Source organism: Opisthorchis viverrini (genome assembly GCF_000715545.1).
Source record: "Opisthorchis viverrini unplaced genomic scaffold opera_v5_91, whole genome shotgun sequence".
Taxonomy (NCBI): domain Eukaryota; kingdom Metazoa; phylum Platyhelminthes; class Trematoda; order Opisthorchiida; family Opisthorchiidae; genus Opisthorchis; species Opisthorchis viverrini.
The window spans coordinates 212,258-236,455 of NW_008751746.1; the positions used below are offsets into that span (position 1 = coordinate 212,258).

Here is a 24,198-nt window from a genome sequence, read left to right on the forward strand (position 1 = left end):
TATATATATATATATATAGTCGAGATAATGACAATGTGCAGTAAGTGTAGCGAGTTTGGAATCATTATTGCCGAAGAGATTGATGGATCTGAGTAGGTCGCCTAACCCCAGGATTGCGTTCCAGGTGGGAGCGCAGTTTACTTGTTACAAATTGTCCGAGATGTTTTCTTTTCCGTGCTTTGGGAATCTTGGGTATGAAGGTCGCACCGCTCCGCGTTCGAATTCAACTTTTAAGCATTGATTCCGGCGGGTGTTAAGTTGTCGGACCCGAAATCAATCAATTCCGCATCTCGAGTGAAATTTGGGTTGTTTGTATGAACTCTTTCAAGGTCTTTCAACCACACTATTAGCAGCTCGATTGTATGAACTGTGTTAGAATGATAAAGTGTAAGAAGTGAAGGGATTTACTACTTCGAAATTGAGAACCTTATCAGCAACCATCTTTTCTGCCTTGTAAACAGATGGCAAGGCCATTTAATCGCTGCTGTTGTAGTGCTCTTACCACAGAGAAGTGTCATACTACTTACTGTAGAACCACGTTGCATCAGCATATCCTTTATGGTGGCACCCTTGTACATGGACCCATGATATGGATCGCGATTGTTGACCATGGCGGTCACATTTGATTATTACTGAATTAGATTGGTGCAGGAAGAGGTTGACGCGTGTAACAGCAGTTTCCGCAGTGAAATTTATTTTCGGCCACCAATTGTACTCGCACATTCGTGTTTTCGTTCGAACATTGCCCAAGCCCAGACAAGCACTCGAAATGCCGAAGTTGGGTTGGAACCGTGGACCTGCCGATCAGTAAGTTCGGGGCCTAACCACTGAGCTGCCTCAGGCCAATCCGAAAATAGCAGAATACGCTGACTTGTTAGTATCTTCTGCGGATACAGCGCGCGATGCTGAGCTGATCCTTGGCCGACGGATGCTTTTTTCTTCAAAACCTTTGTGGGTCGAATAAGATTTTCAAGTAAAAATGTTGCGTTCTGTTATATGTATGTCCGAACTCAAAATCAGCCAAATCTATCCTAATTTTGTCGCGATTTGTTTTAGCCTCCCTTCAGATGTTTTCAGATATGTTTTCTGAGAAATCGGGGCTGTCCGGTTTTCATCCTTCACGACATTCGATGAGGCGTTAAATGAATGCATAAAGGATAAATATGTGGTATTTGTAAGTGCAGCGAGTAATCGAGACACCAACGATGTTTTACGTTACGAATGGCTGTACTCCAAATGTGGTAAGTAGCCAGGAAAAACCAAGGGAAAGTTGAGGATTCTGAAGAAGTTAGTAAGCGGGGCATATTTGCTAATGACAAACAGTACACAAAGCACCGTCTCTCTGGTACGTTTTTTTCTAAGTAGGCAGAGGGAACCATTTCTCGGTCAACTCTCACCATCTTAGACGTAAGCATAGAGTGATCAGATCTTTGTACGATCGGCTTTCGGTGCATCGATGGCTAAACGAAGAGGAGTTAGGCATCTATAGGGTCTCGCTGAAGTATTGAACACCGTCGTGTGAAGTGCGGCTGTTTGTAGCCGACGAACTCTTCAAAGTACTTACCACTCAGGTCATATACAACTACCGCCGGAACTGTCGGCGGTAAGTAAGGGAGCGAGATGGCTCAGTCGTTTGAGCGTGAATTCACTGACCGGAAAGTCCGTGGTTCAAACCCGGCCTCTGCTTCTCGATTTCTCCTGTCTAGGTTTGGGCAACCTGGCAGTATCTCAGCCCTCGTGCTTCCTTCGGGTGGCATGGCAGTTAGGCAACAAAGGGGTGCTACGACTAATAGACTTTTCCAAGTGACGGATAGTTGTGTTTTATGGTGACAGCTGATATGCCTTCGGTTGATTATGCTTAGTGGACCCCTAGCCTCATGTTAGTATGTGTCAACTCGGTTCATTCACCTGTCCGCTATGATCGACGTAGATTACATCTAGCTAGTTGATTAGGCATCGTGAACCCCTAGCCGTATGTTAGTCATATGCGTCAGCTAAGTTTTCATTGATATAATATGCATCCACCGAAAGCCTCCACTTAAGTTGAGACTCAGTGTTAGACGCTGTGATGGGCTACTCACCATATGCACCACCAGCCGCAAACTATCCGGCCACTCCCTGGAGCCGGTTATGAGAAACCTGATATGGCTCGCCATTTTTAATGGAGAACTCTGCTGCAGTTTACCATTAAACTTGACCTACGGGTATAGGTCATCATCATCTGCAAGCCATACGTTCTCTAAACCTCGGAATATAAAGAATACATCCACTGCAATAACGATTCTCGAGGTCACAGAACACAAGATTCGGCGTTCGTCTAGTCGAACAGGAGATGCAAAGTGAAATTTAATCACAGAACTGTCTACTCATATTTTGCGTCCATGAGCACGGGCTCTAGGAAGCCTGGTGGACTATTTCAGCTACATAACAACCTGTAACTTTCGTCCATGGTCAGCGATTCGCGTTTTACAACAATTCATAAATCTTATTAGGGACTGTTTCCCGAATTGTGACTGATGACCTTGGAGATTCGTTCACTTAAACAAATCATCAATACAGAGAATTAGTAGAAAAATTCATCAGATATGGATCTTCTTGGTTGTGAAGTGGTAAACTTGAAAACCTTGCAATTTTCGAGAGGTCGATTGAATTCTGCGAATACCGAGCGGCGGAGTATGACACATCTTGGCAAGGTTGCTGAAATTACCGCTCTTTTTAAATTTGGAGTTGATTGCAGGATATCCTTTGTGATTCTGCTGCTGCAAAGAGGGTAACAACTGTCGTTGCCCTGTTAGTTGCGTTCAGATCATGTGACAACCTCAGGCTTAATACTTCCTCTGCGGCACAGTTTCTTTTGTCCTTGGATACATATTTCTGCGCACGCAAGTTCACAAGCACGATCCCAAGTCAATTCGCTATCGGATGGCGTCAATAGGGGGTCCCTGACCTTGTTATCTGTGGCACTAGACAGAAGCAGTTAATTCGACTTTCGTTTGTGCACTGGCTTTATATTCACATGGCTAGATGGACGGAACAAGGAATCGGTAAAATGAAGCCTTCCAAGATTTCTTCAGGAGTTCGACCCAGCTGACAACTTGTATCTGGCTTTATAAGTATTCAATCGCATCTCCCATTGTTTGTGCAATACCGGCAACGCTTCCTTTATGGTTTACTTTTCGCAGAGGTTCATGGTTTCAGGCATTCTTTGGTTTCCCCGCTTTCCTGTAGATGAAGTCGTAATTGTTCCGAGCTGTGTTGTTGAATAAATTTGACTCAAGTGTTGAAAACTGGTAGAGTGGAATTGTAGTCAGTAAACATTGCCTTCCAAGCCTCCCAACCATCGGGTGTTTGATGAAGAACAAGATAAGTTGGAACTCATGCGGAGTAGACATTTGAGCGGACGTCTTGTGAAATATCGACATCTATAGACGTAATACACTACTCATAAGGTTGCTGAAAATCCTTCGACTGCCCACGACCGGTTCCGCCCTCCTTGAGCCTAATCAGGTAGGCGCACTCCCCGAGTTTCCGGCAAAATGTTTCCGGCGAAATGTATTCATTCGCATATGAGACTCACCTGGAACCCAGGTAAAACTCTTTTTTTTACAATTTTTTTAGCAGTGCGCAGTATAACTGCAGCTAACCTTTTGACGGCAACACATTGGGTTTGCCGTTGTACACATTTTTTGTTTCATTGTCATAAAACCGTAGAAAAACTGAGGGCCTAATCAAGGAAATCAGGATCCTAGTGATGACATCAGACAACAAAGTATCCGGCTCTTCTGAACTCCGTTCAAATGTAGGGATGTGAAATTAGTCAAGCTAAGACTACACTAGCTTTTCTGTGAAGTTCCCTGTTTTGGTATCGTCCCTAGTTTTCAGTCCGTTCTAGGTCGTCCAAATCGCATTGACGGTCGAGATTTCATACGAGGTTTCAGAGTGAATCACGGGGATTATGTGCTTCGTGGATCGTAGTTTGCCTAACTCTTTACCAAGTGCTGTCATTCTGGGACTTTGTGTATCATGGCAAGCATACCAATATGTGAAAAAGTTACATGGTCCCATCATTTATGAGGCGTGTTTCCATAACTGCATGTGGCGCCTAGATTTTCTTCAACTTTTCTCACAGTTCTGATTACTTGAGCCTTTGCTTCTACTTAGGTGTTTATTCGGCGATGTTTGATCGTTTGAGAAGCACGAACCACGTCACTTTGTACAATTTTTTTGCGATGGTATAGAGTGAATCTGGGCTGTAAACCCAGGATATCACTGATAGCATGCTCCCTCGATTCGAGTTCATTGACCGATGCTCAGTTTTAGAACCCAATACACTATGTAAAGTTTTTGTTTTTCTATTTATTTCAGCATAAGCTGTGTTGGTTGTATTTCAATGGGTCGGCGCGTTGATTCGAAAGAAGTCATTGTGGTTTCCGATCGATTTCGAACTCGCTGGAGGCTTCGGACAGCAACTGTGGCTTTGATAGCCCTTGTTGCTGGCTTCCTACACTATGTGCATGTCAACTCGCTACACGAAAACAGCTTGTTCTTTTCACACCTGTCCAGCCGTGAACGCGAGATGACTTTCAGAACTGAAAGTGGATTTTACTATTCTTATTTCAAGCAGGTACTGTTGTTTATTTTTTGTGCCAGTTGAGGTCAAATTGAGCTCCAGAGAATTGCTATGTCAAAGCGCAGGTCACTTGTATCTCCCCTAATTTATCTGTCACCCATGGTCAGGTTCGTTCAGCATGGCAGATATTTGCCCCTAGCGCTTGTTTAAGGCAGCTGTTTAATGGAAGGGTGCAACACTTGAACGATTTTGCGCTCTGACAGTACCACCATCCGAAGAGACTAATTTTTGGTGATTAACTAGTGTTCAATTCAATCGAGCCCTGTCAGACTGTTCAATGTATCTCCAATCCAAGACCACACTATGGTCTGTTCGACATTTCAGTATACGGTCTGGAACGGCACAGGGACCTCGAACAGGTGGATAGGTCAACATCAGATCAAGCATACAGACTGAACTCAACTTCTTAATTTTCTTTTTGTTTGGAGGATAACAATTTTAGTGTAAACCTGTTGGAAAATTTGGTGGTTGAACCCATTTCCTCTTTGGCTATCCTTGCTATTGAACGCGGTACCCTGTGTTTCTCAGCAAATTATTGATGGAGCTCATCCGTAGATTGGTCATTTATTTACTTCTTTTGTCACTCTTATTCTCGCCTTCATTCACATTCATTCATCTGCCTCAAACTGCTTATCGTGAGGCTTGATTTTCTTTAGTATACTAACAAAGTAGTCATGGCCCGTGATAGTGGCGATCGCTCCACACTGAATGTTTGCCTGACCTTGTTGTCGGTGGTCATATGGTTGGCAACCAGATGTCGAATGTCGGCGAATGTGTCACCCGAGCCAACTCTTGTGAGAGGAAGTCCGTGCTAAAAGGATGAGTTATACTTTATCCCAAGTGCACGTTGATCACACTGCTATCAGCCACGAGCTGCCGAATGGTATGGTTACAGATTCGAATCTTTCAGCAGCTTTGACGAACCCGCTCTGTTGATTGCTTCCAAAATGAGTACTTGTCTTCAGAGATTGATTTCACCGAAAAGATCGGTACAGTCATCGTTATTTGAGGGGAGCTTGAGAATCGGGCCTAACACGGCATTAGCCGTGTCCGTTCTGACTTGATCTACATCTTCCTGGTTCCGGAACCCTACCAAATGGCTGGGTGATCAAGTTGAAGACTGAATACAGCCGATCGGTTACAGTAGATCGCACAGTATGTCGCCTTGAGTTCGGTTTCTGGAGCTGTAGCTCCTGTCTCCCATTTACGAGGAGCTGGATCAGAATAATGAAGGTGGTGATAGTAAATTCCATGTAAACCTCGATGATACGCGACTTTGATTCGATTCGATAAGACAAGCGAGTTAACGTTAATATTGAATGCGGTCAACATCTGTAATTTTAACCATTCTGGAGAACAAAAAACAAGTCACAAAAGATTCGGTAAAGTTTTAGGACTACCATATTTCATCGGTTTTCATTCTCCCGGACTCCGATGTCAAGGGAGTGTAGTTGAACTTCTAGTGTCCGAAAAACGTTTAATTGCGGAGTTATGTTCATTTAGCCTAAATGGAACATACCGAAGTTGTAGATTATTTAGAAAGTGAATAAGGCTCTCCAAGTAAGGTCTGCCCGCTCAAAGTCAGGCCAAAAGAGCCTGTTGGTGTCAAATGGGATGAATCGAAATTCAGCGAAATTAAGTGCAGTGGTTGGAAAATCGGTCAGTTGAACCAACAGTGAAAATGAATACAAACGGTTATCAAATGGATTCTTTGGGTACAGCCACTGCTATTAGCGTGGATAGGAAAGAAACTTGCTCGAATTCGCACCAAAATGAAAAGTCATGTAGATTTTATAATTAGTTCGCGCGCCATGTACCTGCGCAAGATCTTTACTGTACTGTAAAGGACCATGTGAGCCGAAATACTATATATATTAGAAAGTATTTCCTTCGTTTGGTCTCTATTCGTTCACACTGTTTAGTTGGTCTATCCCCTATTTTTGGTTTGACTGTTTTTAGTGGCTGGTGTATAGTATCAGTTGCGGTGTGTAAGCAGGTGTAGTGCGCTCAGTGGTTAGAGCGACTTTACTGACCGGATGGTCCGTGATACGAACCCGACATCTGCGTCTCAACTTCTCCTGTCTCGGCTCGGGTTACGTGGCAGTATATCAACCCATACCGCTTTCTTCAGGTGGCATGGCAGCTAGGCACAGAAAGGATGTTACTGATGAACGGTTGTTTACTATTATTCATTCTACCCAAACCTGGAGATCATCACATTTCGTATGGACATGCTCCTTTGGAAGAGATCACTCCTCACCAAGTGAAGCCTTCCATCAAAGGCTTTTAGGGCCCTCCAACGCATGTCTACTTTCGGTCGGTCCTTTCTGTTAGTGCGGTAGAAATGTGACAACGTACCCACCTAAATTTTAATGGGTCTATTAAAAGTAGCACCGCCATTACAAGTGTGATCCTACTGTGTTTTCAAGTCCGTCCATCCCGTTTCACAAGCTGATTTATGAACTGTACCATAATTACTTCGTGTAACTCAAACTATCTCCATTTTCTCACATTCATCTTGTTTTGCTTTTCGTATCAGTTGATCCTTTCCCCAACTTTGAAAGTCGGATGGAATTCCCTCCTTGCGGACACGCGAACTGAACATCCCAGATGCTGGAATGCTTCTCAGGGATCCCAAGGTAACGGTTCTCGTTTCCCTGGCCAAACACTAAATCTTCTTTTTTGTGACTCCGTGTAGCACTGGAGCAGTGTGGTCAGACCGAGTTGAACGCCATGCAACGTTTCAACCTCTATCCCGAACTGATTTTAGCCGTTGTCTATCGTTTGGCTCATACTTACGGGCTCTTGTCCCAAGTGTGCTACCGTGTGAATCGTGATATTCCTAACACTCCGATTGCTTTCGCAGTTACTCCGAGTCTGTTAGAGCAGACCAGATACAATGACTCGTAAGTTTGTGAATTATCAACATTCTTGTTTGCGGAAATTTCTTCCCTCTATTTACGATCATCCTCGTTTAAGCCAATAAAGGTTTGAATTAATGGTGTCCGGTTGTTGATTAGGCGCAGTTCTCAATATTTCACGCGCAATCTATTACACACTTTGTCTCGCTTAATCATTGTCGCGAGGGAATAGTTTAAACTGCAAGTCACCCCACCTCCTGCTCACTAACGGCGAGTGCTCGTGTATGATTTTGCTTGAAAAGTGAGTTCTTTTACGGAATTTGTGGAGTCGCATTTGCTTGGATTTGAGTAACAGTCAACGAATATCCAGGAAAGTTCAGGAAGACGTGTTCAAGGAGAAGGTGGATATTCAGTTTTTGTAAATAAAATGCATATGAGAGTTTTGCTTCCCTGTCCAATAGTCTGTAGCTTTTTTTCTAATAACTCCGCAGCGAAGGCATTCTTCCTTTCATTTGGTGCCGTCACCAGGATAAGGACGAAGATCCCGTGACCACAACCCTTTGAGAATGTGGATGTTCGGACCTTCCTGGAGGACTTTAAGGAGATTGCGGAGGCTGTTGGACTGGATACCGACCGGGGTAAGTTGGCGGCGCTGAAGACTTTCCTCAGGGGCTGGGCGAAGGCGTCCCTGGATGCAGCCAGAAGGGGCCCTCGGAAGATGGACTGGGCCGCCGCGAAGGAAGCCCTTGCAGCGGAGTTCGACACAACGGCTGACTGCCAGGAGGCTATGAGGTGGTTCAGGACGTCACTTGACGTTTTCTAATAAATAACTCCGCAGCGAAGGCCTTCTTCCTTTCACTAGTACTGACACACGAGTTAGTGTTGTTCATAGGACAACGTCATACAAGCCATGGACTATGAGATGTTCAATATCGAGGCAACGTTAGTCGTTGACCTCACTGCAGTGCGCAAACACCGGTGATCAGAGCACTTTCCTTTGAAACGATACCACTTATGAGTTATCAGGAAAAACGTCGTGGATTATTTCAAGAGCCTCAAAAAGCGCAGACAGTATCGGCACCAACAGAGGCCGCTAAAAGTCAGTCCTGTTCACAAAGAATCTAACATGAAAGCACTTATCTTACCGATGGACATTCAGTTATATCGGAGTGTCTTTTCTGTAGTGTCTACCGCATAAATCCTGGTCCTTCGCCAGGTGAGTCGCTCTTTAGCTGAGGACATTCTGGCCATTCATCATTTGTCAACTGAGTGTCTGTGGAAATCAAGTTACTTTCTGAAAACCGTAAACGTGTATTTCGGCTGGGATTCAGATGAGCCCCCCCCCCCCCGTTATCAACTTGGTTGACAAATGGTTGTCCAGTCATCAGTTCGTTCGAACATGAATGGCACTTAAATCTATGTGAATTTGTCTGGTAACTTACGTCATCACATTTGTTACAGAATTTTACTGGAACCTACGCAGACAGTTGGAGTGGAAGATCAGTCGATCGTCAGTTGTGTCGGTCTTGCGGAGCCATCTTATTTCTACATCGGATCGATTTTCTTCCTGGCCGCATTTGTTATCATCAGTCTTGTTTGGTCTGGGTGGTCCGTCGCATCTTCTGCATCCTCAATCCTTGACTCTCGTGACACACTTGCTTCCTATTGGTTACCTGTCTGGGGAGCCCTGCTCCCCGTGATGGCCTACTTCTTCAACCATCGGGAAGCCACTCGGGTCCAGTGGGTTCCGCCTTTGAGAGAAAACTTCGCCTATCCCTTTTTCACACTGCAGCAAGCTTGGCTGTTACACTTGCTGTCGAGTCCGGTGAGTTTTATCCAACCAGTAATTTGCTGCTTGAATCATGACTGAAAGATCGTGGTACAGGGGAAAAAACTATTATTCTTTCCGGTCCCTTGAATATCCTTCTTTCCCCTTCCGCTGAAAAATTGATCACATCGATGTCTGTCTCAATCGGTCCCTGAACCAATCGAATGAGAAACTTCAAGACTTTAACTCGAAACTTGCTTTAAGAATCGCCTGAAACAAATCTTCTTCAAACCCCACTGATGTGGTTATTTTTAACCCTATTATCCGCCCCATACTTGTTTACGGTTAAAGGTAGTCAGCTTACATCGGTTTTCGCAATTTAGAATGTCAGAAATCTGAGAAAATAGTTCACCGAACTCATGAGTGCTACGGTGAACTCTGGAGGGAAGCGGGTCGACAGACTCGAGTATGATGGCTGCAATAGGAGAAACAAGGTTGTGTTGACGGGAATCTCTGCTGAAATACACCTAAGTATCTCGTTTATAATATTTCTCAACTGAAGATCGCCTCATGCTTCACTGTGAACAATATCCAAGATGTCGAATGTCTTTGAAAACTTTTGGCTCACCACCGGTCTCGTCCTATCTGGGGCTCATGGAATAGACCTAGTCCCCAAATGTTCAAGCTCATTTCCTAATTGAACGCTTAATTTCACGATAAACTAACGGAGCCTGGAAGCTTGGCGACCAGCCAACCTGATCGATTAATCGGTTTTTGATGATGTTTTCCACAGTTTGCTGTACCTGTCCACTTTGGACCATTAGGAATACCTAAAAGTAAGGGCAATGTCACAACGAAATTCACTCAATTCACTCTTCTACTCTAGCTCCTCACCAGGCAGTGATTATGAATTTGAGTATTTCCGTGATCCTCGATACAGGTATTTATTACTTCACTCAAACCTTACACTGGCTACCGTACTAGTTTAGTGTGAATGAGTCCCCGTTAGCTGCGGCTTTGTACAGTTCACAAAACCTAACACCCAACTACAGTCCAGTTCATTTCAGACGGTTCGACCCACACACTTTCTTGAACTTCATCGTTTCAGTGACCACTTGTCTTTTCACCTTTGCCACGATCATACTGACCTGAATACTGGGTCAGTCATTTTTGGCTACGTTTGCTCTTGAACTATAATCCTGGTGATCCCAAGATGATGGTTCACCGCAGAGGGCCTTTGTCAGTCAATGTGATTAGCTTTCCTTGGTCCTGTCGTGCGTCACTATTCAGTCACTTAATTATTCTCCTGGATCCCTTTTACTAGCATTTTTCCAAATAAGCAGGGTTGTTCCATGAAAACGATCTGTCGCATCGGCCCAATTATCAGACCACCTGTCTCGCCTTTTTTCTGAAGGCTATTCGGCGATATGGCTGGGTGATTGAGACGTGAACATACTGGCCGTGGTTCGAACGCAACCTCCGAATCTCGACTTTTCCTGTCTAGGCTTTGTTTACGTGGCAGTATCTCAGCCCTCGTGCTTTTTTCGGGTGACGTGGCAGCGAAGCATCGAAGGGGTATTACCTAGGCTTTGTTACGTGGCAGTATCTCAGCCCTCGTGCTTTTTTCGGGTGACGTGGCAGCGAAGCATCGAAGGGGTATTACAGCTGAACAACTATCATTTTTCTTATGTATTCGGCGTACTCTGGTATCAATCAATTTCGTCTCAAATATCTTCGGCCTGATGATTCTTTGAAATATTCTAGTTACCCCTGTATATATTTATTAATTCAGTCACATTGGTGTTCTAGATCTGCAAAATCGAAACCCTTCTGGCCTCTTCTGGCCTTCAAATTATTATAGTCGACCAACCTACGCAGAGCAGTTAACGACTGAGGTTAAGGCATTGCGTTGTTCGCTTGTTCTTTTTGAAGAATTTCTGCTTTCGTTTGCATGATCTGCTTCCGCATTTCCCAGGAACCTTCTGGTTCTAGCAGATCTGAATGCACTTTTCAGTCGGGTATGATCAGGTGAATGTCGTCTTGATGGCCCCCGTAACGAAGGTGGCTATGGCAGCGACACTGACTGCCGTATTTGAAGTTTCTCTGTCTGCTAGTGCTTGGTCCTATCAAGCGTTAGCTTCGGATATTGTCAACATTACCACACATTACCTCACATCTGCCTCCACCACTCAAGAATGGACACAGATTTGTCACTCTGTCATAAGTTGTTGATGGAGCTACTCCGTCCAGGGCTATCGGTCCTATCGGACCACTCACCTGGGTTCAGACCACGCTATCGTCTGCACCAAGCTGCTTACAATGCGCTTCTGTGGAATTCGATCTAGCAGATCAGATGAAGCAACGATGACAAACTATTCAGGAAGTATTCCATGGCAGTTGGGAACCGAACGATTATCTTTTTTTATTTTTTATGTGTGCCTTTTTTACTACGGGCGCTGGTTTCTCGATGCACTTCTTGTGACACTTTTAAAACTTGTTTCGCATCGTTTGAGGTTCGTTTTTCTAATGCATTTGAATTTCTGGTGGGTGTATCTCTCCGTCTAGTTTTGTGACCTACGTTTTCCTGGGACTGTTGCTACGGCAATCCAGTCTCATTCAAAATGTTCACTGGGCTCTTGCTCACTTGAACTTTCTGTATCGACTTAACTTTATCAACGTTATTGACTATCGGCAGCTTACCTCGAAATTCAGTCTGACCACCATCAACAAAAGCAATCCAGATTAAGTTATCAATCCTCCAACGCTACAAGACACCTGGCGCCGATGGCTTGTACACCGAACTCTTCAAAGGAGATGGTGAGGTCCTGACGAGCGGTCTAACATCCATACTGCCGAAGATTAGGAGCGTAAATAGGTTACCAGTCGGATGGAGCTCCTGGACCCTCATGCCAGTTTTCAAAATGTGTGCAAGAGTGTTATGCGAAAACCATCGTGACTTCAGCCTGGTATCCCATCGGATCTAAGTTGCTCTCTGACATTATTTTTCGCACGTTGATCGATTATCTGGAGGGACAGATTCGTGAAAATCAAGCTGGGTTTCGCCCTGGTCGATGATACATCAACCCTATTTTTACCTTGTGACACATTCTTGAACATTCCGCCAAATCTCCCACGTTGGCTGTTCTTCGTGATATGAAGTCGGATTTTAACTCTGTCGATTGAGAGAAACTTTGCCGGTGTCAGAGGTGATCACAGGTGTGTGTTCCGAATTTATATCCCTTATGAGGACACTATATGTGGGCGCGTACGAGTATACGGGACGTTTTTGCCAGAGTTCACACGTCCAGTGGTGTAAAACAAGGCTGTCCGCTCTTATCTTTTCTACTCGACTTTGCTGTTGATGTGCTGCTTGAAATTTCTCTGCATGTCTCTGAAACCTCCGGAGTCGAAATGCTCCCGGAACGTTTGCTTACAGACATTTAGTATGCGGACGATATTGCTCTCCTTGTTTCAGATCCTTTCTAAATGGAGACAATTTTAAATAACGTAACTAACTCTGCCGCACGGTTTATCAGGTGCTTCACAGATGCAAAGTGTGTAGCGCTGCTGCAGGACTGGTTTGGATCAGTGGTTAGGGCGTGAATCTACTGACTGGAAGGTTCGTGATACGAATCCGACCTCATCCTCTCGACTTCCCCTGTCTAGGCTTGGGCAACCTGGCAGTGTCCTGGCCCTCGTGTGTCCTTCTGGTGGCATGGCACCGAAAGGGTGCTGCTTCTGAACAATTTTTTAAAACCCTATGATTGCAGACTAACCAACCGATAAGTTTGTTTACCTGGTAACTATATAGGTCCCGCTGGACTGCCTGGGGATGAGATTACTTCTCGAATCAGGAAGGCCAGTGCAGCTTTTGCCAACGGCTCTGTAGGTTACGCTGGTTAGAACGTGTTTCACATGCCAAGAGACCGTCTGTCCGCAGAGTTCTTTTCGCCCAGTCCTGTGCTGAGTGGAAGCGACCCATAGGTGGACTATATGTGATTTGGTAAATATATATGAGAACGCTAACCAGTAAACTCAGTCAGTTCGACAACTGCCACCTCACCGCATGTGGAATCCGGAGCTCAACCGATCAGTGGTTATTGCAGAAATGGCCTAATTCCTTTCAATGCGTAGCTACTCAGTTCCCGAACTAACCAAATACGCCATCACCCTCAAGTTTTGGTTGTATATCCCACACTCACCCACTTTCCGGATATCGATACTGTAGCAGCTGGAACAACTGTTCCTATGGCACACGGTTTTTAGCTGATAGATAGATTGGTTGACAACTGTGAGCAACAACATGTCGATTTGACAATGTCTGTCTGCTTTCTGGCTTTCATGTTTTCATTTAATTCGTTCGTATTGGCGCACCAATCCTGCATACGAGGGATGTTCCCAACCTTTTTATTCTTTGCGACATGTAGTACACGTGGTTTACCTACTACTGTAAGATATTTCTGTTTCACGATTCAGGTGGTGTGAATAGTGCAGTTCACCTGCTGTTATAGTCCTGGTCATTGGATTTTTAATTCACCCTCCTCTGTTTATTTCACAGAATTTCTTATGCATTCTGTGGCCTGACTATCCCGTGCTCCACTGTTTTGACGCCCTCGATTCGAGTTCGTTGGGTAATTCTGAGCACAATCTAGCAGGTCTGGTTTTGTGTTGACAATTATGTTGGGTGTTTTGGACTTAACCACTCTGTTATCCAGCACCCTTGTGTTAATCGAACGACGTTATGCCCGTCACGGAAACATGACTTCATTTTCACTATATGTTCTGCATACCACATGACAGAGGCAAACCATTCCACTCACTAATCTTTTATGTGTTCTTGCACAGTGGGCTCTGGTTTCATATTTGCTGTGGTCTTCCTCGTAGTTACAACCTACCGCCAATATGCACTGACGAACTTCGTTTCTCTCTCATTCTGGATGTATTTGTAGAAAACCACTCGCATATCTCCCAGAACTGCCTCGGTCTACTGTCTCCTGCTGTTGGCATTTCAACTCCCGTGGCAATTCGCTCAGTTTGCGCTGGCTACCCAAGTCGCTTCTTTGTTTGCCGCCTGTTGCATAACCGCGGCTGTCGGTTCGCAAACGTTGTCAGACCGATGCATACTGCTTGTCGACCGTGTCCACACTGTCGTGTTTGTTCATCTTCTGGCCTTATTGCTCAGCTTTGGACTACAGTTCGGCAATGGGCTGCTTATGTCTTCTGGCTATCCGGCTGGTTTAGTTGGGGTGGTTGTTGGATTACGAGTTCTGCGGAGAAAACTTTGCGCCGCGGCACCAACCAGTCGTCTGGAATCGTCCAATAAAAAACAAGTCTCTGGTTAGCTTGTCATTTCGTTGAAATAGTTCATCGTTCATCGTTTGTGTTTCTACCTTTGCTGCTTTTAGCGCACCAAATACCGTACTTCCACTCTGGGATTAGCCATTATCTTTCTCGTGCATAGAATTCTCCTTAAGGGGGAATTCTTCCCTCTAAACTATCACCTTACTCTAAAACACCCATCATTGTGTTCCGTTTTGGTTAATCGATTGCACGATCACTTCGAATCAGTTTGGTAAGTAACCAGTAAGAAAGCATGAGAAATACGTTGTCTTAGACGCAAATGGTTTCTCAGACCTAGTTTTAATTCACCGTAACGAACTGAGCGCAAACAGTTACACCGGTTTGGTGATATCAGCTGTTGCTGCTGCAATGGTGAATCTCTGCTGGATTTCCAAACCTCTAACCTTCATTTACAGCTCGCGAAAGGCTATTAATGGTTGCCAGTTTTTCACAGTGTCCCATCCCAGCACATATCATTCCGAGTAGTGTTCATTAAATCTTTTTTATCTAAGGTGTTGTGTGCGAGACCCTTTTCAACCTGGTGTGAACTCGTGTGTTTTAAATGTTCCAAGATATGGTACGTTTGCATGCTCCTTACCAAATTGTGCAAAAGTTTGGCACCATATATTTCCACGATTCCTGTCTTCAATCAGCTGTCCTTATATCGGACTTTCTTATTGAACTTTGCCAATTATATGTACATTTGTCTAACTTGTGTATTTCGAGCCTAGCTCAGCTTGTATCATCCATTGAATACTTGTCTTGAATAGAAGGCTTTAAGTGTTTGAATCCTGTAAGTTGGACAACAGCGAAAAATATCCAAGAAAAAGGATGACCGTCATTGCGTTTTGCATAAAATACAACATGAACCGGCGAAGCTGTATGACGCTACAACGCACGATTTCTCAGCGACCTCACGGCGGTTTTAATCACATTTCTTTTCCAGTACAGTCCGCTGTCGATCGGCCCTAACCGGGCGCAACCTACTGAAACGGGATCAGAAGCGGATCCATTCTGTAGGTGTTCTTTCCTGGATACTCCTAATAACCCGCCCTTGGATTAGCAAGTCAGCCGAAAGTTGATCAATTCAGACGATGATGGTCATTGTTTGACAACTCCCGCCATCCAAAACTTCCATCATTTGCACACCACAGAAATTGGAAACGGACCTATGACCTCGAGACAACTTCAACTCTCCAATTACCTTACTGCTAGATACACCCTATAGACTCAGGCACGACAGCTGGATAAAAGTGCTGAATGGCGCACATTTGATGTTTCTTCGAACATTGAGGAAAAGTTGTCAAAGCATATGTAAAGCTTGTAGGACAGATCAATAAAAAAAGTTCATTACCGTGCACCCTGTTGGTCTAAACCTAGTGGGCTGTTCGCTAAACGGATATCAAAGATGTCGTTTCCTAAATAATTTATGAAATCCCCCACATAGTACTTAGAAGTGGGTTCACATATAACCGACTTCCATCCCGTTTTACTTCTCGTTTACTGCAGATGGTCAGTCCACGTCACCATGTTCGACAGGATCAAGGCTTATGTTAATATTCTGGCCCCTTGCAGTCGCCGTGGGTTTTACTATTGTACCAGGATTGCTCCTCACCCGACTATTGTTCCCCGTCAGTGAGGAAGAGCATGATGGTGGACACATTCTTGATTTGCTTCGTGAAAAGTTGGACTTGAGTGGCCAGTTTCGCACTTTTCATACACGATTGTATACCTGTGCTCGCGAGTTTGATTTCATGAGCGTAAGTGAGGTCGGTAACTTTTTTCGTCTTCAAAGTTTCTCCCTTCGTTGCATTCATACCATAATAGTGTGTTTGCCACACTCATCCTTTTAGCAGATTTGGTTTTGTGCATCAACTCATATTGTTGTCCGGTTTTTGTGACTGGCCTCCTCACGGGAATGACTTCATCTTTGAACGTTTTTGTTCAGAGACGTTGGGTAGCAAAAGTTAAGCTGCGCTGACTCCACAGGTTGACCGAGGTGTGCCATGCGGTTCGGAAGAGTTTGTAAACAACCGGTGGATTTTGTGGCGAAGGCTTATCCAGGCTACCAGCTACACTGAGTTTCTGGTTAGAGAATGAGTCAACCGGGAAGATCATTGTCGACCATCGTGCAGCCAAGCCATCTGACAATGATGCATTTTAGCCAATCGTCGGTCCATCACAGGGTTACTACTCACTAGTATTGCCTCATCCATGTTTGACCGGAAATCAGAAGTCACTCGAAGGGTCCTGAATGCCGCAAACGTAAAAATGAACTTCTACAGAGACGATACTAAGCGCCCTACATTGGTGAACTGGAGGGATTGCCTCTCCGTATGTTGAACCAGGGACTGTTTGTGGGAACAAATACAACGACTTTACGGAAACCCACGTAGCTCAAACAGCTAGAGAATGTCGCGCCCAGAAATTAATGAAAGCTAAGCATACGCACGAACATCGAGCGCTAGTCAGCGTTTTCGGAACGTGCACTAGACTCAAGACACAAAGTAGATTTAGAAAATTCTGAGACGATCGTTACGGTTCATGCAATGATGGCCGCCATGCATCCCTGTGTGGACAAAATAGAAGTCAAGCGTATGGAGAGTGATTATTCGCACAGCAGAGTTGACCGTGGTGGTGTGCGGTCATCAGTGAAAGGTAGTCATCAATCTCGTCTATGTAGACCGAAAAATTGGTAAACAACACCAAATAGGAATCATCACTTGAGCCGGAGGTACAAGACCCCGAACCCAACACAGATTGGTGTAACTCCCATCACAATCTATCATTCGTGGTTTCCTAAACTGACCGAAAAGAACTTGCAGCACTTATCCAGTCTGCTAGTTGAAGAGTATCTCGCTTATTGGTTTTTTGTCTGCCTTGACATTCAGTCCACCTGGTGACCTGTTACGTCTTTTGTGTCAAAAGCAAAACGCTGATTGATGGCAAGTACACCGACTGTTTACGAGAAGTTCCTATAAAGAGATTTCTCGGTCCACTCCAGGCTTTTCTCATTGACTGGACATCGCAGTTATTTGTTGAACTGTTGTCTCTTTCCTGTTGTGTCACAAAGCGATGCTCTCGTCTGACTGGCAGGTAAGCTACGCGGTATTTTTGAGATCCGCTGCTAGTTGTCATAGTGTCCCTTCTAATGTGATTGCTGAACATCTCGAGTAATTCAAGATATCTTCAGTCCTACGGAAGACTAAGTGGTCTTAATTTGGCCCCCAGGATAGGGAATTCTTCCCAAAGAATTCACATTGTCTCGGTCGCCTGAACTCCATCAGGAACTGAAGAGTAAATTCCGCCCTTCCAAAAAGGATAAATTTCGTAAAATCTAGCCCCGCTACTCCAAAAAAGACTGCCTTTTTCTTCGGAAATCCGAAAAATTGAAAACTGGTCGTCACAGAAAGTGATATGTTTTTGTCCTAGGCGCTTGAACGCCAGGTTTGGCTGGGTTAATTATGTCTAGTGGGCAGTTTGGCACCGATCCAATCAGCTGCATATATGAACTTTCCGCGTAATTAAGTAGTCCCGTTGCTTGTGTGCGTGGATTAGATGCTGTTTAGTTCTAATAAGCGCTGCACCACCCCGGATATGACATTTAACTGGGTGGTCAACACGAAGCAAGTCCTAATCGCCAAGTGCAGGAGCACCGTTACGAAGATCGGTATAAAACACAATTAAAGCTGCGATTCGGGAGCCATGGTACATATGTGAACTCCCCTAATAGCGCAAGCTGTACTACCAGATATAATAGGTGAAACCCACATTCTGGCAACATGTTTTCAAACTACATCAAGCTAGCTCGGTTACTTGCTTTGTGGACTGTTTAAGAAAGGTTCGAAAAATACCAATGAAATCCTTCATCAGCGGGAGACGACAACAAAAAGAAGCCATGCAATCGCGGCGATAGTTAAGGAAGCACGATCTATAAAAAACGCCGCAATTAAACAGGAGCCATTTCAACAATTTGTCTGAAGCATCGATACAAATGTATGGTAAGATTCCTGTGGTGGTGCAATGTATGGCTGATTTCAAAGACCCTGTCTTGATAACGCATTATACACTAATCAGAAATACGCTTACACGAGTAAACTAGATTCAGTGTTGACTCTAGCGACCCAATCATGCCACATTTATTTGACAGTCAATCTTTTCTTTCCTGTTCAACCGTGTTCAGAAAGAGACAATAAAACAACCCCTGGAAACTGGTCTTCTACCAGTGGCTGTCCTGCTATCAGTCTGGGTATTCTGTGACGCTGCATGGACGCTATGGGAGCGCAAGATATCCCGACCGATTCATTCGTCGGCACCCAGAGAGAACATGGATTTGTCTTGTGGAACTGTGCGGATTCGAAGCATGTTCATCTCACTGTTTGTTATCTTTCAGGTGATTAGTCTAGTTCACCTATATGTATTTACTTGAACGTTAGAATTTTCTCGCTAAAGTATATTGACTCATCCCTCGATGAGCTTTCTGTTTGCGGTTTTCCTTTTCTTGTTATAAACACTGTTGTCAGTTTTACTTTCACGTCATGTGGAACACACCTATAGCACATCGAAGGTTGGCATTAGGATTTAGGAATTTCATTGTTGTCCTGCAAGTGAAGTCGATGTATGCGGAGAAGCACTGCACAACTGCTCTATCTTTATTGGGTAACATTAACAGTGCGCATCCGTATGGAGTTTCTTACCCGCGACGTCAGACAATTTGTGAGTTATTCCTCCTTTCTGGGCTGACACTCGTCGGTCCTGGGACGGTGATCAACGCTAACGGTAACCGAACAACGTACAAATCGCAGACCCCATTGTAGCAAACTCTCGACTACAACCTAACTCGAAATGATGGACGAGGAGTGCCACAGCGTACACACTTCGGTGATATTCGTGTTAACACTAAATAATTCACCTACGAAATAAATGAAAATTTCTAGGCAGATAGAGAGAGACAACCCTAGTTCCAGTTATAAATCAATCTACTTTTAATAATAGACCGTGTTGTATCTTGGTGGACGGTAGTGCAACTCTGTATCGGTCCCTTGGCTTCCTGCTCTACCCACTATGGGATATCGAAAGGCACGGTAGCTCTACACAGCCCTTTATGGAAACAAAAGGAAATTATCACAACTGTATTTATAGGGTAGTCACAGAGTGTTCCACAAAGTCGTGCCAGGATCTGCGTGAGGGGCGAGAAGCGTCGGGTCACAGGTGCTTGACTCGGATTGGCTGGCATTCTGACCAATCAGGGCATGCCTTCGTTTGGCTCGTGTCCTGCACGTGACACATCCGTCCAAATGATGTGATGCTCGGTTATTAGGGACGGATGGCCTCCGTACAGATCGGAAGTTTCCTTTCGTCTGGGTAACAGCAGTATATATTTCTATCTGCATATCGGATTTTTATTTCCCTTAAGTGGCAAGTTTCTTCCTAAATTTTACTAGTTTCAACTTTCTTATTGAGTAGGTTGGTGACTGATGATTTCAGATTGCACAATTGCCTTAGCATCAGAACCTGACAAAATACGATTTCCCGCCACATGACTACGAACATAGCTTCTCTTACAGAATATGTTTTCATAAAAAATTCCAAGTTTCCCCTCTTGGGAAGAGGGAGCATGACATGCTCTCTGACATGAGATGGGAAAATCCACATGTACTGCACGGCTTGCATGATGATGAGATAGAATTTCCGAGTTTTGTTTACAATGAATGCCTCAGACGATCCTTACCCCCGTATCTTCGTGGCGGACACAGAATAGCGCAATGGGATGAGCTTCCGTATCCCCCGTCACTTAGGTTATTTCGGATTACCGGGTTTTCTACAAAAGAAAATTGAAATAATCATTCAGCCGTGACACCTCGGTGCTTAACTACCATAAAGCCCGAAAGAAGCATGAGGACTGGGATGCAGCCAGGTTGCCCAAGCCTAGACAGGAACCGTCGACATACCGGGCTTGAGTTCGAACCACGGACCTTTTGGTCAACACGTTCGCACCCTAATCACTAGCTCTCTCGAGCTCATTGAGTTTCCTTCATTTATAAGGACCACATGAAGAAGTATTATTAAGTGACAACGATCACGATTGTAATTATGGAATTATTATTGTGCGTTGTTTCGCTTTGTTGTCGAACTCTATCTATCATTGTCAACCAATGTTGAAATCGTGAATTATTCCAAAGAACTGCACTACGTGCGCCCTAGACTGAAACGTTCGCCAAGCCAAGTTCGGTCCAGTCGGCAAGAGTTCATCCACGTGGTTGGTTAGCGTCTTCATGACAAACTGCCTGAAGGAATAGTCCTATGATAAGTCTGTTCAATGGCTTAGTCCATTATCATTATCCTGGAGAGTAAACTGTCCACTTAGAAGAATATAAAGCGTATTCTTTCGACTTTGCTTTCCTGAGGTTTGCGGTGCCTATAAGATTACGTCCTCGTGAGAAATGTCTGTTCTTGTGGCTGGGGTCCTTGAAACAGCGACGTTAGAACCATTTTATTGATTTTCGCAAATGTTGTTCCTCAAGCACGTGTCCCTCTATTCCGTGTCTACCGTTCTTCGTTTACTCAGTTATGCTTCTTCTCCATCATGGCCATATTAATCATGCGGCTAAAACTGTTCTGGACGCCTCAGCTGTGCCTGTCGCTTGCCTTGTTGGCCCAACCGTTGCGATGGAGTCGGTTGTTTGACAGCGTTTCCCGTGCGCGTGAATTTCCAAAATCCCAGGACGGATCTTTCTCTCCGACTTCTCGGAATCGTTCGTCTCTTGCAGTCCATTTCCTGATCGTCTTGTTGGCGGCCTACATAACGGTACCTGGGACAAAGAATTTACAAGTATGTGGTTCCAACGACACCTCTCTTCGCTATATTGTCTCATCCTTGCAGTCTTTTAAATGTTAGTTTGTCACGTGTTGTTCTGGTTAATGATAGGTGTCGATCCCACCCGTGAGCCTGTGAATGCCAGACAGGAGTGAAACAGCTCAGTGGTTGGAGTAGGCAAGTTGCGTCATAGGCGCCTCTACTCAGATGGACATACGCAGTTGTACTCGAGATGGCTCAGTGGTTAAAGCGTCAACTTAGTGACCGTAAGGTTCGTGGTTCTAACCCAATCTCCGCCTATCGACTGTTCCTGTTTAGGCTTGGGAAGTCTGGCAGCATCTCAGTCCCCGAGCTTCCTTCGGGCTAGGCTTACAGCTGGAGTCATGTGCAGTTGATGCTGTTTGCTTGCACTTCCTCATCAATCAGGCTGTGAGAGTATTGTCAGTTGCGAATGTCATGGTTGTACAAGAGCTAGGATACTGCCAAGGCGCCCACATCTAGACAGGAGAACAATTATGGTCATCAACCAAAGCCTTTGACTCAAAAGCCTAACCACAAGGCAGAGGTGTTGGGTTGAAAATGTAAGTACATTACCATTTTTACGGAACACGTTGCCATACATGTTCCAACTCCCAACCTGGAGGGCCAGGAGACTGTGTTCGCCAGACCTCTACCCATGGACCAACCTGATATGAGAGACTCTGCGAGTGTCGCGCTGAATGGGTCGCCGAGGTACACAAGCCGCCACACCACGGTAAAGTCCAGTCTCATCGTGACACTGATGATCATTAGGCCGTGAGTGGTTAAGCATGTAGACCAAGCGAATTTCGGTTTTTTGCGCATCCCGGTTACCATCGGCTCAGACCATCTGGAAAGTAGCGACAGTTGGTTCTAACAAGCAGTATTATTTTACTCCAGTAATCACAGTGGTTTAAATACCCTTGTTGGGTCCATCACGATTTTCAGTAACCACTTGCCTACTCTTTTCACCTCCGTTCTAGGCCGAACTTGACATCCGAGGACAGTTCAGCGCCTATGACGACGAAGCATTACTGGACTGGTTTCAAAGTTTACCACCCCCCAAAGAAGATGTTCGGGTGCCTTGGGTCATTGCTGGCCCCATGTCAACTCTCGGCGGCCTGCGCCTCATGTTACCAGCTACTACGTCCTATCCAAGCACTCAGCTTCCCCCGAACGATGGTCGCACTTGGGCTGGCTTTGCGTTCACCAACCATCCGCACTATGAAAATGCCGAGCTGCGACGACGAACCGTACTAGCGTACGCAATTTACAGTCGACAGCCCATAGACAAAGTATGGCACATCTATCGTCACCAGTTACAGGTACGTTCGCCCTTTGTTTAAGTCATGGGGCGAGATGGCTCAAGTAGTTTGAGCGCGAACTTAATGACCGGAAGGTTCGTGGTACGAATCCGACCTCTGCCTCTCGAACTTCCCTGTCTAGGCTTGGGCAACCTGACAGTATCCCAGCCCTCGTGCTTCCTTCGGGTGGCATGGCGGCTAGGCACCGAAAGAGCGCTACAGCTGAACGATTATTGTAATTAGTAAAGTCATGTTCCTGGTATTTCCTTAGATCTCGCATTTTGTGGACACCCCGAAAACTTATCGGGGCTTCTGTGTTAAGCAGTGAAATAAGCTTAAGACGATAATCTTTGCACCATGGACTCATGCGCATAGTGTTCCTTATTCTTTCACACTGCCTCTTAAACTAATGTACGGCGTCGTCAATGGATCACGTTGTTTGAAGTCTGACAGTTTTTCAACCATCTGTTTCCCACACAGGCCGACTTTGTTATCGTGGATGAGCAACACTGTCATCCCCGGCAAGGTTGCAGTAATCCAGAACTTTACGACCTCATCCTACCTCAACTCGCCGGACGGCCCGCTTTGTGCGAATCCCTACAAACAAACGGTGCGCATCACCGAGTGGTTACACCTTCATCGTGGAAACCTTACTTCCAAATAGTCTATGTGGATATGAACACCGGACGAGTTGTTTTGTTTGTCAGGCGAACACCGACAGTCACGTATTCTTGATCTGTTTTTTTTGTTGTTGTTGACGCATTTGTTCTGTTTTGTTCACTTTTCAAAGAGTTTAAGTACAAGCTTGTTATTTCTCATGATTACTTTCCTTACAAGAAGTTACATGAAATCCATCCTGGTTCCCCTATACCTAATTGTTCTCGAGCTACGCGCGGTGATTATCGTCGGCTATTTTAGTTCTGTAAAGCACTTTGCAACTATGGACGTGACTGATAGTAGGAAGTTTGTCCTAAACAAGTGAATAGCGTCGTGGTCACACACAGGCGTATGAGGGATCGTATTACCGGTCTGTCTCATCGCATTCGAAAATGATGGAGGACAGTGCGTTTTGGATGTAAAAGTGAGGTAACCCGCGTAAGCTACTTGATCAACATTTGAGGGAGGTGACAACAGAAGACGGGTCAGTGATCTTTTCCTGAGCTGAAAGAACCTTGTCTCTCGCATCTCAAATTGGCTCAGGTCGGATCCTGAACTTTCAGTAATTTTTCTTAAACCGACAATAGGCTGTTTATAACTGTCCTCTCCATGATGTTCATTCGTGTCCATTTTCGATCCGCACTCTCCCTTCTGAACTTTTCTAATTCCAGTGGTCTACGAATGAATTGTTGTTGGTTATATTCGAATACAGACAGCACTTATCCGAAGAAACGTCACTCAGTACTTCGACGTGTTTGTTAACTAGAGGTTCGCGCTGGAAGTGAATCCGGAGAAAAACAGGC

General features: G+C 44.9%; 1 protein-coding gene across 1 annotated transcript; it reads left to right on the forward strand.

The window, feature by feature from the left end:
- Positions 1–1,620: 1,620 nt before the first annotated feature.
- On the forward strand, positions 1,621–23,473 carry T265_05023 (hypothetical protein; the record flags this gene model as incomplete). The annotated part of the gene is made up of 13 exons (XM_009169923.1): positions 1,621–1,803; positions 2,032–2,339; positions 4,366–4,624; positions 7,170–7,269; positions 7,329–7,536; positions 8,953–9,316; positions 14,209–14,596; positions 16,109–16,359; positions 18,783–18,992; positions 21,168–21,431; positions 22,003–22,170; positions 22,418–22,759; positions 23,219–23,473. The coding sequence occupies 13 exons, from the start codon at positions 1,621–1,623 to the stop codon at positions 23,471–23,473; spliced, it is 3,300 nt and encodes a 1,099-aa protein (XP_009168187.1).
- Between the last annotated feature and the right edge of the window lie 725 nt (positions 23,474–24,198).